We start from the raw sequence: 17,195 nt of genomic DNA on the forward strand, positions 1-17,195 counted from the left end.
ATCCTAACGTTGATCCTAATAAATTTTATGTGCACTAATATTAATCAAATGTATTTTACATTGTATATGTAATAATATTAAGTACAAATATTTAAAGTTTTATTTTGATTTTGATATGATTAGCAACAAGAAGATTTTGAGTTTTATGTTTTCAAAACAAATGGGACCTATTAGTATTACTGCCAGATGATGCCTATAAATGTTAAAAAAAAGGTTATTTTTATAAACGATGTTTTAAAGTAAGACACGTAATAAATATTCAAAAAGACAATGTTTATTGCAACAAACAATGTCCCTTCCAAAAAAAAAGAGTATTACTTTTATTTGTTAGGGGGTAAATAAGTTTTTTAATCTAAATTTCTTAATTGTTGAAACTATAAGATTCTATAAAATATTTTTTTCTTAATATATTTTAAATAGAGATCACACTTTTTAGAAGAAAATGAGGTTTCTCTTTAAATTATAAAAAGTAAAATATAATTTTTTCATAATATATTTTCAACAAAGATTGCGTTTTTAATTTCAACAAAGATCACATTTTAAATCTTAAAAACGCAATCTTTGTTAAAAATATAACAAAAAACACATTTTTTATCTAAAAAAGTGATCTTTATTTAAAGTATATTAAAAAAATTTATTTTGTAATATTTTATAAAGAATTACTACATTTTTAAGGTAAATAACATTGTCTATATAGTACAAAAAAACAATTAAATAAGAGCAAATGAGAAAAATATTTCACTTTCTCTTCAAAATCTAAAAAACCTCATAGATAGAAAAGCTTTTTTATTCTCCTTACTTTTCCTCTTTTTTGACATTCTTGAAAATATAAGATTCCTGATGCGGGGGAAAGTTTCTCAACCAAATTAAAGAATCAAATAACAAAAAACTATATTATGGAAGAAAAGATTAGATTCCACGAATTAAACGCTTCCATAAAGTGTGATATTTTTAGAGACAAGGGAGAAGGAATGAGTATTATGCCATCGGGAGGGTGAGGGAAAAACAATAATAGATGAGATTTTGGCATGGTTTCATAACTAGACCAGATAATGAACTAGTTCAATGTTTAGGTCAATCGTATCAATTATTGAACCAATAAAGATATTTTAAAAATTCAATCCATTATGTGATAAATAATAAAATTTTATTGTAGATAATTTCATACTTAAAATATTAACATATATAATATAATATAATAAGTGTGAAAAAGTATTATACATTTTTTTATCAAAATTAAATCCATAACACTTACACTTAGCTATTTTGATCCAATGGTAAAAAATGTGTAACTCTTACACATTTTCCATTTAAATTACAAAATAAATTTAAAATTTAAAATTCAAACTCCTAACTCAAACTTTGAAAATGCTAGTCAAAATGTCAAATAATTCAATCATAGTAATTTAAAAAACCAAACAAAAGTAAATACTCTAAAAACTTAAAAACACAAAAAATTAAAATTAAAAAAAAATCATGTAAAATATAAGTTAAAAAAAACTATAAAAATAAAAAAAATACATTCAAAATAATGATGTTTGATCCCTTTGGCAGCATCCACTAATTTGGAACTTAATTTGAAAACCATATTTCGGCCCGAACATTTTCGGGATGCCATTAATAACCAGTGAGTGGCAAGTGCTTTTGTTTTTGTGGATCCTATTTCAATGGGAATTTGATGAGTCGATCAGCTTATACGTTTTGTTTTTACTGTTATATCAAGAGTTATTCTACATATTAATTGGCGTAAAACAGATAGTGGATTTGTTTTTGTCTTATGTTTAATCTTTTTCAAGGCTCGATGGATAATTTGGTTTATTAATTAAATTGCTAGTTCAATATGATTTAGAGGGGGTTAATTACAAGCCTAATCTAATAATAAAATCGAATTGATTTAGATATTAAATCACTGTTTAACTAATCCAATCAACGATCCAATTCTGATAACAAGGGATAAGATTAGATATGTGTGTGTATATATATTTAAGGCTAAAATCGTAATTCAAAATTAAAAAATAAAAATATATATTAAAATAAAAATGTTTAATAGGCTTGTAAATTACTTAAATTAAATATTCAATTATTCAAATTCAACTCATTTGATAAATTAAATTATTTGAACTCTACTCAACAATAATTAAATTAAATTTAAATTCTATCTAAAGCACATACGAATACTTACGAATATATTTGTATTTTTTACTCCCTTACTTTAGAAAGCAACACTAGAAGCTATGATAAGTACTACTAAACGTTGAAATCACTTTTATACAAGGAGAAGCGAAAGTCAAGATATCACTTCTTTTATACTTTAAATAAATCTTTGAATCACTTCTATTGTAAGGAGAAACAGTCAAAACAATTAAAATTCGATCAAATGGTTGAATACTACAAATCGATTGACATGATAACAATCCAAACCCTTAATTCTGTGTGCGCTATAACTAACAATTCAATATTTTACCAAGTAACTATTGATTAATTTCAATTATCATGGAAGTTATTATGTTTGAATTCAAGTTTAAAAGAAAAAATAAAAGTTCAATTATAATTTCAAATAAGACAACAGAAAATAAATAATTTAATGAATTATATATTTATATTAGTTAATTAATTTAATTAATTATATTATATAGAAGGGATAATTTTTTAAATGATAAAAATCAATAAATTAATAAAATTATTTAAATAAATTACTTTGAATACTTTTAAAATTCACTTTTTTATATCAAAAAATTTAAAAGTTTAATTAATTTGAAATTTCTCTTTAGAATCCTGGATATATGAAGTTTTAAATGAATAATTACGTTAGAATTTGAATGTATATATTAAGATAATAAGACCGCATTCCACCAATAAAAGAATAGAATGATATATTACCGTTATACTTGTTTTCTTCAATAGGGTACAAATTATACTTAGCTCTGACTTTTCTTTTGTCATTTATTCGGCGATTAGATTCATAGAATTCAACCTATTATGCAACTAACATGTAATCTATGTCATATATATATATATATATATATATATATATATGATAAAGATGATGTATACAGCCACGTATACACATCCTTTCCTTTTGCAAATGATTGGATTCGACTTGCACATCCGAACATGGCCATCAATCATTGCACATGTGCCTCCCATATGAGTAATGTATAAATTCCTTTCATCGGAATTAAAATAAAAAAATTAATAATTGCTGAAACTGGCCCCGAGGGAAAAGGGACTTGAATACGTACAAATTACAATCACTGTAATATGGATGCTGGCCATGTGTGCAAAAGTAGAATATCAATACGCTGCAGCTTCGTTAGGTTAAAATGCTACACATGTGTTGTAAGGCATCAAATGCATGTACATGCTTAATTCCTCTCTTCATATGCGTAATATAAATGATTCATCAATCTTCACGTCATTAAAGTCCATTGAGCTCCGCTCCTCCCTTTTCTGTTTTCTTGGTTTTCTTCTTTCTTTCTTCTATTTTTTCCCCACCAGGTAGGTGTTCAATGCTGCAGATCTATTTCCGAGGTATTTTGCGTGGGCACCACACGCCATGCCGCTATGAGAAGCTGAGGAATGATCGCAACAAGGTAGCAAGGCCTAGAAGGTGCTGGGTGAAGAATATAAGGGGAAGGCTTAAGGGCCTACGCTTATCACGTTCCAGAAAGCTCAGTTTGAAGACATTTTCCTTTTTGATAGTTCCAAACAGGATTACAAGGATCTATGCAGATATTGTAGATCGAATGAAGATGGATGGTCTATGTCCCAGTATCATCTTGTCTACTCACTGGGGACTTCCCACCTTATCTCATCCCTCGCTTTAGAACAGAAAGGACATCATCTTTCTTGCACAAATTTAATTTCTGCTTCTACTGACGAGTTTTCGTCTTCCAGGGATTGTTATGAACTCAATTTGGTTCTTCTTTTTTGCTGTACTTTTTCTAATTCCTGTACGGTAATTAAACCACTACCTTTTTATCAAATATCATGTATAATTATAGACCAACAAATAGGTTTAGGGGTAATAAGAACTCCATCGCTTGCTTCAGTGCCAAGATCACTTCTACCTCTAAGGATTAGCCTCTTGATATACTCTTTTTTGGAGCAGTGATTAAACTCAAAGATTAGAATGAAAAGTGTAGGAGAGAAATTTCATCAGTATATGTACTAACTGATATCTTACTTAGGTTAACTCTGACACGCATAATGGCTATTTGCACATGTAAAACAAATTCTAATCCCATTAATTAAGAGTATAATTCTAACTCATCCTAATTAAGAATAGATATTTATGCATATAGATCAAGGCTTGTTTAAATGTACTAAGGATTCTGGATACATGTACACATAAACATATATATATATATATGTATGAGAAAATATCCATTTTTACTGGTGCAACTCTTATATTTTTTTGAGCCTTTGAATCAAAATTATTAAATTTAAAAATATTATTTTGATTCAAATAAATCATAGATTTAATTTTGATCTAATGGTCTAAAAAAAGTAAGAATTACAATAATGTAAATGAATCCCTTCTCTTTCCTTATATATATATATATATATATATATATAAATTCATATATAATATATTACACATCAATAAAATTGAGACTCGATCATGTTTAGGAACACCAACACATGGTAATTGCCTGGTTAATTCACATATCTCCCATTGAGGGTGAGGGGGAAATCTTTTTCAGAAAAAAGAAGTGTCCAATGTCGGGCTTGTAAGTGGAGTTTTAACCTACTTTTGTTTATAGAAATTTTCATGGATAAATAATATTTCATTATCCAAAGAAGCTGAAAAACTGTTACAATAAAAAAATACAAAAAGTACTATAGGGAGTTGCTATACAATATCTCAATTTTGATATAAGAATTTAACAGAAGCCCTTGTTGTATTTTTACAAACTTAGATAAATGAAACTTTACATCAAAATTTATGCCTTGAAAAGTATTATCAATGGATGAAGAAAAACCGCCAATTTTCCGTAAATTCTTTGGCCCTTGCACGCCATATATAAGACAAATGCATGTTGTCCATGCACCTATCAAAAAAATAGTAGTAGGAGTTTTCCCCCTAGAATGGACTATAACCCAGCTAAGCTCCTCCTGCCAACTTCGAAATCTTCCGTTAAAAGCCACACTTTACCAAAACCAATCTCCAAACTTCATTTGAAAAATCATAAGAGAAAAAAATTATCTCGAGTCTCCTCCTCAGTATTGCAAAAATAGCAAGTAGTCTTTGTCAGAGGAATACCCCCATTTTCTAATGTGAAAAAGAATACTCAGTCTATCAAGAACAACAAGCCAGGTGATAAAACTATGCCTTGGAAGAGAAAACGAGTTCCAGACCAAGTTCTGCCAAACCACCATCAAGCGTTTGTTCCTGATCCATTCCCAAGTCTGAGAAAGTTCAACTTACCAGATTTTGATGCTTGCCAGACAACATCCTCTTTTGCAGTAATAAATATATCATTAAGAGCCTAATGTACATTCCTCAGTTTTAGAGAGGTGCTAAGTGATCGAGTCCATTCTGCATTCAAGAGAACAGAAGCCACAATTACATTTTCAGAGATTTCAACTTGTGATGAAATGCCTCTACCATAGTTAACAGTCAAACATTGTCAAACCAGTAATATGTGATTTTCCCATCCCCGATCCTGTGCTTCAAGTGTGTAATAGCTATGCTCCTCAATTTAAGTAATTTCCTCCAATGCCTGCTGAGGTCTCGAGGGCATGCAAATAAGAAATGATGAAAATGTTAAATCTACCTTTCAAATTTCATAATTATCTTCGGACCTTCCTATTTTAGGATATAACCATTTCGATTGGAAAGCTTTTCATCCCTCATCTTCATTATCCCTACCAAGCAAATGGAGGGTGTGGATGGCATAGGCAATGGCATCGTCCATTATTCACTTTGACCAAATTTCAATTATCAGAGAAAATTAAATGGAAGGGGAGCGTTTTCACATTTTACATAAAGCATCCTTCCATTTCTATGGTTTGCTCGGCTAAATAAGATTCAGCTTTAAGGTAATTGGCACTTGAAGTTGAGTAACTCAAGCAACTTGGAAAATTAGAGGATAGAGCTATAAGCAAGTTGGCATCTTGTTTGCGAAAGAGAATTATACCAAAACTGATCACCTGGCAGTTTTACTGTTATTGCCTTATTCGCTTTATCATTTTACCTTTTTTATAGCCCCTTTATCCTGCTTTATATATATATTCGTTCCAGCATCCATGAGGAAAATTTCCCCGAATCAATCCCCTGCCTCCCTCAAAGGTTTCCAAATTATCATAATTTGTAGAGGTGACGGGTTATATAGCTCCCTTCTCATTACAAAATTGAAATTATACCATGCTTATGCCACACCAAAAGCTCTCAAATGTGAATAAGAAGATAAGTTGCATGACACTGTTTTAACAGCGAACCAAAGTCTTCAGAGTTTAGATTACATCAATTTACCGCTACAAATATCTCTTTCAAGCTCTTAGCTCAAGCTCTTAAAATAGGCAAAGGCAAGTGAACAACTTTAAACTTGCATTCTTCCTCCAGAACAAACTGCAAATACAGCTGTCAGAATACTAAATTAATAATATGATTACAATGATGATGTAACGTTATAAAACTTGAATTTCTTTCAGCCTATATCTAAATTCCAAATTCAGTCATTCTCTCAACTTCACCACATTCAAGAAAGAAATGAGCCACAAATAACTCATAAAACTTCAAATCTCAATAATACGGAAACAATAACGCTAATTATCAAAGTAGCTATTAGATTGGACTGGTGCTGTTCTGATGCTGCAAGACATTATGCAGATCCTGATATGGTAATGCACAGCTCAAATCGGCTAAGCTTTAAGTTTGGCAACACTTTCGCCAGTTTGCTCAATTAAGGGCTATTTCCTCTAAAGATCTAAAGATGCCAAGTACCCTTTAATTATCTCAACCCGTATAACACTGAATCCACCTCTACTTCAATCATATAACTCAAATGTATGAGCCAACCCGTACACTAATCAAAGATCAAACAATAGACATTCCAATTGACTGAGTTTGAAAATACAAAATCCATAAGTTAAAGAAAAGACTCATTCAAGAAAACAAACGAGTCTAACCTGATCCAATGCAGTTGCTCCTCCACCATTCAACTACTTCTTTTTCTTACCCCCAACAGCCTTCAGCTTTTTGTTAGTAGTTTCTTTAGGGATGCTCTCTCGTATTTCCTGTCATGGCAATGAGGAAAAATTCATGTAGAGTATAATTCAGTGCATAATCAATTCCACTATTCAAATGTAATTGAGAGAGAGAGCACAAGTACATGACATAGTGTAGTGATCAAGTAATATATATTCAATAAACAATTTAACAAGCGATATCAGAAGACAAAGACAGTCATCAACCACACCCCAAGAGAAGATTGAAGAACAGGAAAAAAAAGATCTTAGCAGGCATCTAACAAGATAAAAGTGCTTTGAGTGGGAGAAATCTAGTCACAAGCACTTTCCTATTATTAACACTACTAATGTATTTACGATTACAAGAACCACAAATAATAGCACTACATTCACTTTCCCCACAATATATAAGAATCTGATGTTCAATAAATAGAGATGAACACAGATTCACTCTAATGTTCACCATGGTTTTCAGCTTCATCACCAAAGCAGACAACTCTAGAAAATGCCACTGAGTGCTTGAAATGCAACCCCAGTGGTGGCATGCTGCCAAAACCCTTGGGCCCAGAACAATTTTTTTTTTTTTTAATTGAGGTTCCCAATATTAAAACTCTGGTCACTGGAATTAAAAGTCTAGCACTCTACCAACAGGCCACGCGACTGTTGGCAAATTAGAAGAAATTTTACCATGTATTTTTTTTTAATCTTTTGGGTTATGACAGGAGTTCGAACTCAAAACCTTTAATCCTATTGTCAACTCCAGCACCACTGAGCTAACATCTCATTGCTAAGAGTTGAGAGAATATCTTAAGAGTTGATTGTTGGCTTGGGAAATTGAAGCATGCATTTGCTTCCCTGTCAACCATTGTACTGAGAAACTATGGAAGCCAATAAGTCTAGACTAGATTAGAACAAGCATCAGAGAATGTATTACCTTTCATACTTTTTCCTTTATAAATTTTATAGGAATGATTATCTAACACCAAATATATTTCTCAAAACTTAACAAAACACCAACCTTTCATACTTCTATATGACTAAAAGAAAATCTTACAAAATGACAAAATCCCCACATAAGACAAAGTAAGTTATGCAAGGTGAAGCAATATAGTGTAATGCAAGTAAAACAATAACCATTTAAGTACCAAAAGAAAAAAAAAAAAAAAAAAGCAATAACCATTAAAGCAGATTTAAAAGAAAATTAAAGTCACATGAAGCATGAGATGCAACAACGGTCAAAATGAGTAAAAATGCAATTTCATTAGATCAGCCACCAGGTAAGAAGACAAGAACAAATAATGATGGCTACTCAAAATGCTTAGTGGAGCCATACCTTCCGTTTAATTGGTGTAGATGTGTTAGCAACTGGTTTAAAAAATGACTCTAATCTGGAAAGAGAAAGATATAAGGCATGGTAAGTAATAGTACAGAAACTTTTAATGTCATTTCATGTAACTGAGCATTACTTTTATGCAACTAAGCATTACTTACCGGCCCTGTGATGACTTGTTCTTGGCTGTTTTAATTTTTTCTATTGCCTAACAAACACAATAAATAAAATTAAAAAAAAAAAAGTTAATCTTTTTTATTAATTCAACAAAAAAAAAATCATAATCGTTTGAGCTAATAAGAGAGCACATACCTTTGTCACTCTGTCACTGTTGAACCCATTTTCATTCACCAGAAAGGTAATCAACTCCTAGAAAATCGACAAAATAATGCAGCTGTGTTAAACTTACCAGATAGTTAACACCCCTTTGAAAAATATACATAATTAGGATAAGCAATTGCACACTTCATCATCTGGAGCACTCCACTTCATCTCAAGCTGCTTATCATCAGTGCAGACTAATGGTTCTTTAAAAAGCCGTCGAGCCTCTTCATATGGCCAATCTTCAGGTATTGAGTACCTGAATAAGGAAAATGTTTTTATTAATATTAGACTAATATGAGTTACTTTATACAGAGATATGCATAAATCATTTGACACCATACGTAAACAATTCAGACCTCTCTCTGTTTATATTCTGAAGTATATGCTCTATAGAACCATGTTGACGAATTAGCTTCAAAGCTGTCTGTCCCCCTATACCTGGGCATAGAGAACGATATCACATACCAACTACATAACCCAAATTTTAAGTGGATCACGTAACATACAGGTCAGGCATTCTAAAAGAAAATCCCAGCATACCTCGAATGCTGTCACAATAATCACATCCAGAAAGAATACACAAGTCAATGAATTGATCCATGGTAAGATTCAGCTCCTCCAAAACCTAACAAATATTCCCATCAGAACAGCAAACTCAAAATCAACAAACTATATCAGTGTGCAATGCTCAAAGCACCTTTGCAACTTCAAACTCCATGACCGGAACTTTTCTCGAGCTAGGGTCCATTAAATGGCGAAGGAATCTAGAAGCTCCAAAGGTTAAAGAGTCCATGTCCTCAGAAGCCACAGCGTAAACCTGATAAAATTGAAGGCATGATTTCAACTCCTAAGCCATATAGAGTACTAGTTTATCAAAAACAAATGGTGTGAGAGAACTGAAAATTAAAATAAGCCCCTTCTTAAAAAGGTATTGAAAAGAATTTTGAACTTTTTCAATCTCATAAAGGCAAATAGGGTTGTTACATTTCCATTTTCAGGACTAATAAACCCCTAGAAAAACAACTTATCATGTCAACTGGATGCTTGCCTTTCCTGATTTGCAAAGCGCAGCACATTGGGCCTCTGCTTCAGAAGGAGCCTATGGAAACAAAAACATGAGTCCCTAATTCAATTTAGCTTCTAATTATACCCTAAACCCCAAAACCTAAAACCTCACACTCAAATCATGACAACTCACCTCAATCACAGGCACCCCCATAAGTCTTAAAAGCCGTTTGCAGTCTTCGTTGTGCTGCTTTGTCACCTGGAAATATAGTGAGCATATAATGCCAACAATGCACTTTAGGCACATTTTTTATTTTATCCAAATCTTTTCTATTTCTACCATGACTAGACATCCAGAAATAAGTGCCAAGTAAAACAGTTAGCTCTCATATCAAGTATCAGGAGCAGAAGGATGTGAAAAAGAACTCACTTTTACTGTACGCTTGCTGAATTTTTCAATGTCCTCCTGATTTCCAGTCTAACAATACAATAATAGCAGCTTGATTTTACGTAGTGGTAAAACAATAACAGGGAACTAAATTAATCACTCTGTGAACAACTGAAGAAAAGTACCTCCATGGCTTGCTGTAAATCCTCAGTAGCATCTGCCCTCTTTGAGTAACTACATGACAATTTGAGTACAAAATTACGATGGAGTAGCAAAAATAGACACATCAAAGTCCAGCAATTTTGCAGGGAAAAAGCAATAAGAAATCTGTATATATTGCAGAAAAGCACCGTTTTGCAAGCTCTTGTTTCTTCAAATCGGGTGGCTGCCCATCAAAAACGTAGCTGAAACGATATGCCCCAAGCATTAGCAAAAAAGAGGCCTTTGGAAAGTGGTACAATATAGGCAGCATAAGATGTGATTTGTAATAGTTGAAAAATTAACTTCTTTGTCAAGAAATTGAAAAGAAAAGATAAAGAAACGCATTACACAGGTTTCATCCCAGCTTCAAGAAGTCGAATTGTGCGAGTAAACATGCCTTGTAGATGACTGAAGATTAAGCCAGTACAACACATGTCAACATTTTATCAACAAAACAATATTAGAAAAAAAGAGTGAAAATGTAATTGCAAAGGAAAAGTAAGAAAACAAGAATCTGCTAAAGATAATTCTCTAGAGAAATAAAGAGGATTAATGATTGGAGAGAAAATATAGTAAAAAGACCTGGTAACTTCACCAGCCTCATTAGTGAGCATTTCAGTCCCACTACGACCTACCACTATCTGCACTCATCCCATAACAAAAGAGAGCCTTTTTAAATTATTAGCTAGTCTTAGCCCCCAAATGGATATGGTAATGAAGCTTTTTTCCTTTATAAGGGAAAGAACAAGAAAACAAAAAAAAAAAAGAAAAGAAAAGCAGGGGGACCGTATACGGACGAGAAACTGGTAAATGCTCATACTGGCGTCGATGGCAATCTTGCGACCGAAATAGCTCTCGAATTTCTGTTCCTTCATGGCCTTGGGTGCATTGTCGGCTAGAAGCTTCGTTAAACCCTAATCATCAAAATTAAATCCGGAAACATAGATCAATATTCTGAAAGAGAAAACCCAGATGTTACTTTTTTTTTTTTTAATAATGCTTAAAAAATCACCTTAATGCCCATTGTTGGTTGAGAAAGAACAAGAAAGAAAGAGCAGCAAGAAAGAGCAGCCGTGCCTGCAACTGCAACAGCAAGGGTTTAGGTTTTGGACTTTCTTACGTATTAGTTAAAGCCTCGTTTTGTAGTCTTGACTTACGGATGACGATGTCAAATAGTTCCTGTCCTGATCCAAAAAGTCTAATTCTATTGGGGCATTTCATTTGCGATAAAGTAATGGGACTCTTACGTTTGACTCTCCTAACGTAATTTTTTAAAAATTTTTAAGATTTTTAACGGTATTAAAAAGAGAGAAAGTAGCCCTCGATCATAAATCCCTTATTTTTTTTTAATTTTTTAAAATTTTTTATGAAATATAAAATTTATTTTACTTTTATTCTGGATAAATAATTTTTATTTTATATTTTATCCTTCAAATATAAAAAATATATATAATAAATCATGACCCAAATTAACATGCATAAAGTATTTTAAGTCTCATCTTTTGGTATATGACAATGAGTATGTTTAAATTTTATTTTTTAAAAAATATAAAATTAATTCAATTTTTATTTTATTAGGATTAAATTTATATTTAGTTTATACAATTGATTTGAATTTATTTAATAAAAATAGAATAATTGTTAACATATGTATATTTTTTAAACAATATTAAATTATTTAAAATGAAAAACACAATAATGTTAAATTATTTGAAATTGAAATTATTTTAAATATTAATTGTATTGGGATTTGAAAAAAATTATATTTTCAAATTTCTATAATTTAAAAAAAGCATATTTTTAAAATAAGAAACGTGGTGTATATTAAAATTTTACTTTTAAAATTTTAACAAAAACCGTATTTTGAGCATAAAAAACATAATGGATGTTGAATTTTATTTTTAAAATTACGAAATTTTAACAAAAATCGCATTCTTAAGATAAAAAACATACAAAATGTTTAAATTTTATTTTCAAAATTCTAAAATGTTAATCAAAATTGTATTTTTAAAATAAAAAATGTAGTGGATGTTAAAACTCTATTTTCAAATTTTAAAAATGTTAACAAAAATTATGTTTTAAGCATAAAAACATAATAGATGTTGAAACTTTATTTTTGAAATTCTAACATTTTAATAAAAACTATATTTCAAGCATAAAAACATAGTGAATGTTGAAACTTTATTTTTAAAATTCTAGAATTTCATCAAATATTGTATTTTGAGCATAAAAAACATAGTGGATATTGAAATTTTATTATCAAAATTTTAGAATTTTAACAAAGACTAGTTTTGAGCATAATAAGTATAGTGAATGTTGAAATGTTATTATTCAAATTCTAGAATTTTAATAAAAATCATGTTTTGAGTATAAAAAAATAGTATATGTTAAATTTTATTTTCAAAATTTCAGAATTTTAACAAATATTGTGTTTTAGGCATAAGAAACGCAATCGATATTGCTACTCATAACAAAATTAAAATAAAATATAAAATATATTGGCTTAATATTATTGTATATAAAATCTAAAATACATTTACTTACTAATATTAGTTAAAAATTCTAAATTGATCCGTGTATTTTCTTCGTGTAAGGACAATCAATATAAAGATACTAATTAAGATTGTAAAATTATATTTGTTAAAAATATAAAAAAAATTCAATTTTTTTAATTTCAATAAAAACAACATATTATTCATGTGTAACATATTATAAATATCATGTGTTATTTACATATCATCAAAGATAATATGTTAAAAGACTTTTTTAAGTAATTTTATATTTCTCTAAATCAAACGTAAAATATTATATTTTTCAAGTCAAAATTCAGAAATCACATTTTTTTTTAATATTTTTTCTCTCAAAAATTATTTTTTTTCTCAAAATTTATGAATTCATTATCAAACGCACTTAAATTTTATATATTTTTATTTTTAAAAGGCAAAGTGCATACCCTTATCAATGTGACTAAATGCTTAATTTAGTTTCAGACAATTGAAAAATTGCTCAATTCTAATTTAGTTTCAAATAATAAATAAGGACATTAACCATTCGAATGGTAACAAATAAAGGTGTTATTGGATAGAATCTAAATATTGCATTAAATGTATCTGTAAATTAAGAGGGTTGAAATATTTTTCGATGATGTGTCATTTTTAAGTGATGTGACATGATTATTGTCAGGATGTATTAAATTCTTATCCCATGGATGATAGACAAAAAAAAGTCAAAAAAAAATTGATGACTTCATTTGTTTATCAAATAATAACATTTAAAACTTTTCATTCTTTTCAGTCAAAATTTCAATACCTACACAAAATTCTAAAATTTTAAATACTTACAAATATCAAACATTGTAAAGTAGATAAGCAATTCAACTATAATTTAAAAAAGTTAATTAACTTGAGGTTCATGTCTAGACATTTCAATCTCATAAATGACCTCAACATGCTATCCAGCTTCTTTTTCAAGTAGTAAGAAATCAATTCAGCATTAGATGGTGAAAATCTAAACTCAAGAAATGTGAAAGATGCTTAAATAAACGTTTGGGTTTCTCTCAAAACTCTTTCACCTGCCATGAACAAAGCAAAAAAAAAAAAGAAGCAAAAAACCAACAATTTTCGATCGATTCAAAGACTTGAAAGCTCCACCAGTGGGCTTGTTGAACTGTCAGAGCTTTCGATTCGAAGCACCATAGAAAAAGAGCAAAAAAAGAAGCAGCAAGCGCTACATGAACTAGGGGTGAATGGTGTTGGACAAGTCGATGTAACGGTAGGCCATGCCTATCAATGCCAATCCTGGTTGCTCCAAAGCCCTAGATGTAATGCTAGGAATGGATTGCTCATCAATCGATTAATCACAATTGAGGTATTTGTTACAAACAGAGCATGAAAAGAGTAAAAAAGAGTAGTATTTTTCATAATAATGTAGAAATTTGAAGGTAATTTGAAAAAAATAAAAGTTTCTTTGGTGAATTCTTTGATGAAACTGAAAAGGTTTTAAATCCTAAAAATGAAAAAGAATGAAAAGATATAACACCAAGCAGCTATCAAAAAAAGTTGGTATCTAGATCAAAAGTAAATACCAAATAAACGTCTGGTTTCTCTCAAAACTCCTTCACCTGCCATGACCAAGGTAAAAACAAAAAAAAATAAAAAACCAACAATTTTCGATCGATTCGAAGCACCATAGAAAAAGAGCAAGAAAGGAAGCAGCAAGCGCTACATGAACTAGGGGTGGATGGTGTTGGACAAGTCGATGTAACGGTAGGCCACACCTATCAATGCCAATCCTGGTTGCTCCAAAACCTTAGATGTAATGCTAGGAATGGATTGCTCATCAATCGGTTAATTGACAACTGAGGGATTTGCTACAAACAGAGCATGAAAAAAGTAAAAAGGAGTAGTATTTTTCATAATAATGTAGAAATTTGAGGGTAATTTGAAAGAAATAAAAGTTTCTTTGATGAATTCTTTGATGAAACTGAAGAGGTTTTAAATCCTAAAAATGAAAAAAAAGGAAAGATATAACACCAAGTAGCTGTCAGCAAAAGTTGGTATCTGGATCAAAAGCAAATACCAAATAAACGTCTGGGTTTCTCTTAAAACTCCTTCACCTGCCATGACCAAGGCAAAAAAAAAAAAAAACAAAAAACCAATAATTTTTGATCGATTCAAAGACTTGGAAGCTCCACCAATGGGCTTGTTGAACCATCAGAGCTTTCGATTCGAAGCACCATAGAAAAAGAGCAAGAAAGGAAGCAGTAAGCGCTACATGAACTAGGGGTGGATGGTGTTGGACAAGTCGATGTAACGGTAGGCCACACCTATCAATGCCAATCCTGGTTGCTCCAAAGCCCTAGATGTAATGCTAGGAATGGATTGCTCATCAATCGGTTAATCGACAACTGAGGGATTTGCTATAAAGAGAGCATGAAAAGAGTAAAAATGAATAGTATTTTTCATAATAATGTAGAAATTTAAGGGTAATTTGAAAAAAACAAAAGTTTCTTTGGTGAATTCTTTGATGAAACTGAAAAGGTTTTAAATCCTAAAAATGAAAAAGAATGAAAAGATATAACACCAAGCAGCTGTAAGAAAAAATTGGTATCTGGTTCAAAAGCAAATACCAAATAAACGTCTGGGTTTCTCTCAAAACTTATTCACCTGCCATGACCAAAGCAAAAAAAAAAAAAAAAAAAGCAAAAAACCAACAATTTTCAATCGATTCAAAGACTTAGAAGCTTCACCAGTGGGCTTATTGAACCGTCAGAGCTTTCGATTCGAAGCACTATAAAAAAAAAGCAAGAAAGGAAACAGCAAGCGCTACATGAACTAGGGGTGGATGGTGTTGGACAAGTCGATGTAACGGTAGGCCACGCCTATCAATGCCAATCCTGGTTGCTCTAAAGCCCTAGATGTAATGCTAGGAATGGATTGCTCATCAATCGGTTAATCGACAACTGAGGGATTTGCTACAAACAGAGCATGAAAAGAGTAAAAAGGAGTAGTATTTTTCATAATAATGTAGAAATTTTAGGGTAATTTGAAAGAAATAAAAGTTTCTTTGGTGAATTCTTAGATGAAACTGAAAAGGTTTTAAATCCTAAAAATGAAAAAGAACGAAAAAATATAACACCAAGCAGCTGTCAAATGGATCAAAAGCAAATACCAAATAAACGTTTGGGTTTCTCTCAAAACTCCTTCACCTGTCATGACCAAAGCAAAAAAAAAAAAAGAAGCAAAAAACTAACAATTTTTGATCGATTCAAAGACATGAAAGCTCCACCAGTGGGCTTATTGAATCATCAGAGCTTTCAATTCGAAGCACCATAGAAAAAGAGCAAGAAAGGAAGCAGCAAGCGTTACATGAACTAAGGGTGGATAGTGTTGGACAAATCGATGTAAAGGTAAGGCACACCTATCAATGCCAATCCTGGTTGCTCCAAAACCCTAGATGTAATGCTAGGAATAGATTGTTTATAAATCGATTAATCGACAACTGAGGGATTTGCTACAAACAGAGCATGAAAAGAGTAAAAATGAGTAGTATTTTTCATAATAATGTAGAAATTTGAGGGTAATTTGAAAAAAATAAAAGTTTATTTGGTGAATTCTTTGATGAAATTGAAGAGGTTTTAAATCCTAAAAATGAAAAAGAATGGAAAGATATAACACCAAGCAGGTATCAGAAAAAGTTGATATCTGGATCAAAAGCAAATACCAAGATTAGCTTATAGAAAAAAGGAAAATAAAAAGACCCACCTATTTCTGCACTACAAACTCAAAAAACCAAAAAACAAATGAACATGAAAAAGAATTTGTTGAAACTTGAAGTCCTAATAATCGATTGTAAAACCTGAAAAAAAATGGTTGCAAAAAAATAATTAAAATGGTTTAAAGAACCAAATGAGAAAGGGTGTTTTGATTTGGAAAAATGAAGATTCTGATTTGTAAAATTCTACAAACCCATAAACGAAGACTAAGGAAGGGGGTTTTGATTTGAAAATAAAAAATACAAATAATAATATTTTTACTTTTACTTAAGCATCATAAGTGGCATCTTACCCAAAATATCTATTACTATTAATTAGTCTAACCGTGCGTGCAATGAAATCTTTAGATTCCATTAAAAAACTTTTATTTATCATCTTTCGAATAGCTAAGCTTTTTATTTTTTACAATTAAAAGATAGAATCTTGATTTGAACAACCTCTCAAACATTTGAAATTAAATTGAACGTTTAGCCTTGTTA

The 17,195-nt window shown here is 30.7% G+C and overlaps 1 protein-coding gene across 4 annotated transcripts; it reads right to left on the minus strand.

Annotated features, from left to right (window-relative positions):
- Positions 1-6,374: 6,374 nt before the first annotated feature.
- LOC111294597 (5'-3' exonuclease family protein) lies at positions 6,375-11,558 on the minus strand. Of its 4 annotated transcripts, none has more exons than XM_022888012.2 (18): positions 11,455-11,558; positions 11,240-11,356; positions 11,025-11,083; positions 10,791-10,850; positions 10,592-10,645; positions 10,427-10,475; positions 10,284-10,331; positions 10,047-10,112; positions 9,897-9,947; positions 9,546-9,665; positions 9,389-9,473; positions 9,205-9,286; positions 8,990-9,104; positions 8,837-8,893; positions 8,686-8,732; positions 8,528-8,582; positions 7,135-7,242; positions 6,375-6,574 (listed from the first exon to the last, which is right to left on the minus strand). In XM_022888012.2, exons 1-17 carry the CDS (start codon positions 11,464-11,466, stop codon positions 7,168-7,170), a joined length of 1,152 nt encoding a protein of 383 aa, XP_022743747.1. In that variant the 5' UTR covers positions 11,467-11,558; the 3' UTR covers positions 6,375-6,574; positions 7,135-7,167. The 4 variants fall into 4 exon arrangements, with proteins under 4 accessions (XP_022743747.1, XP_022743746.1, XP_089599141.1 ...); XM_022888011.2 differs by having other exon boundaries at positions 6,375-6,586; XM_022888013.2 differs by having other exon boundaries at positions 6,537-7,031.
- Positions 11,559-17,195: the final 5,637 nt, after the last annotated feature.

The sequence above is a fragment of the Durio zibethinus genome, chromosome 14, assembly GCF_047325235.1.
Source record: "Durio zibethinus cultivar Kanyao isolate XHJ-2024 chromosome 14, ASM4732523v1, whole genome shotgun sequence".
NCBI lineage: Eukaryota > Viridiplantae > Streptophyta > Magnoliopsida > Malvales > Malvaceae > Durio > Durio zibethinus.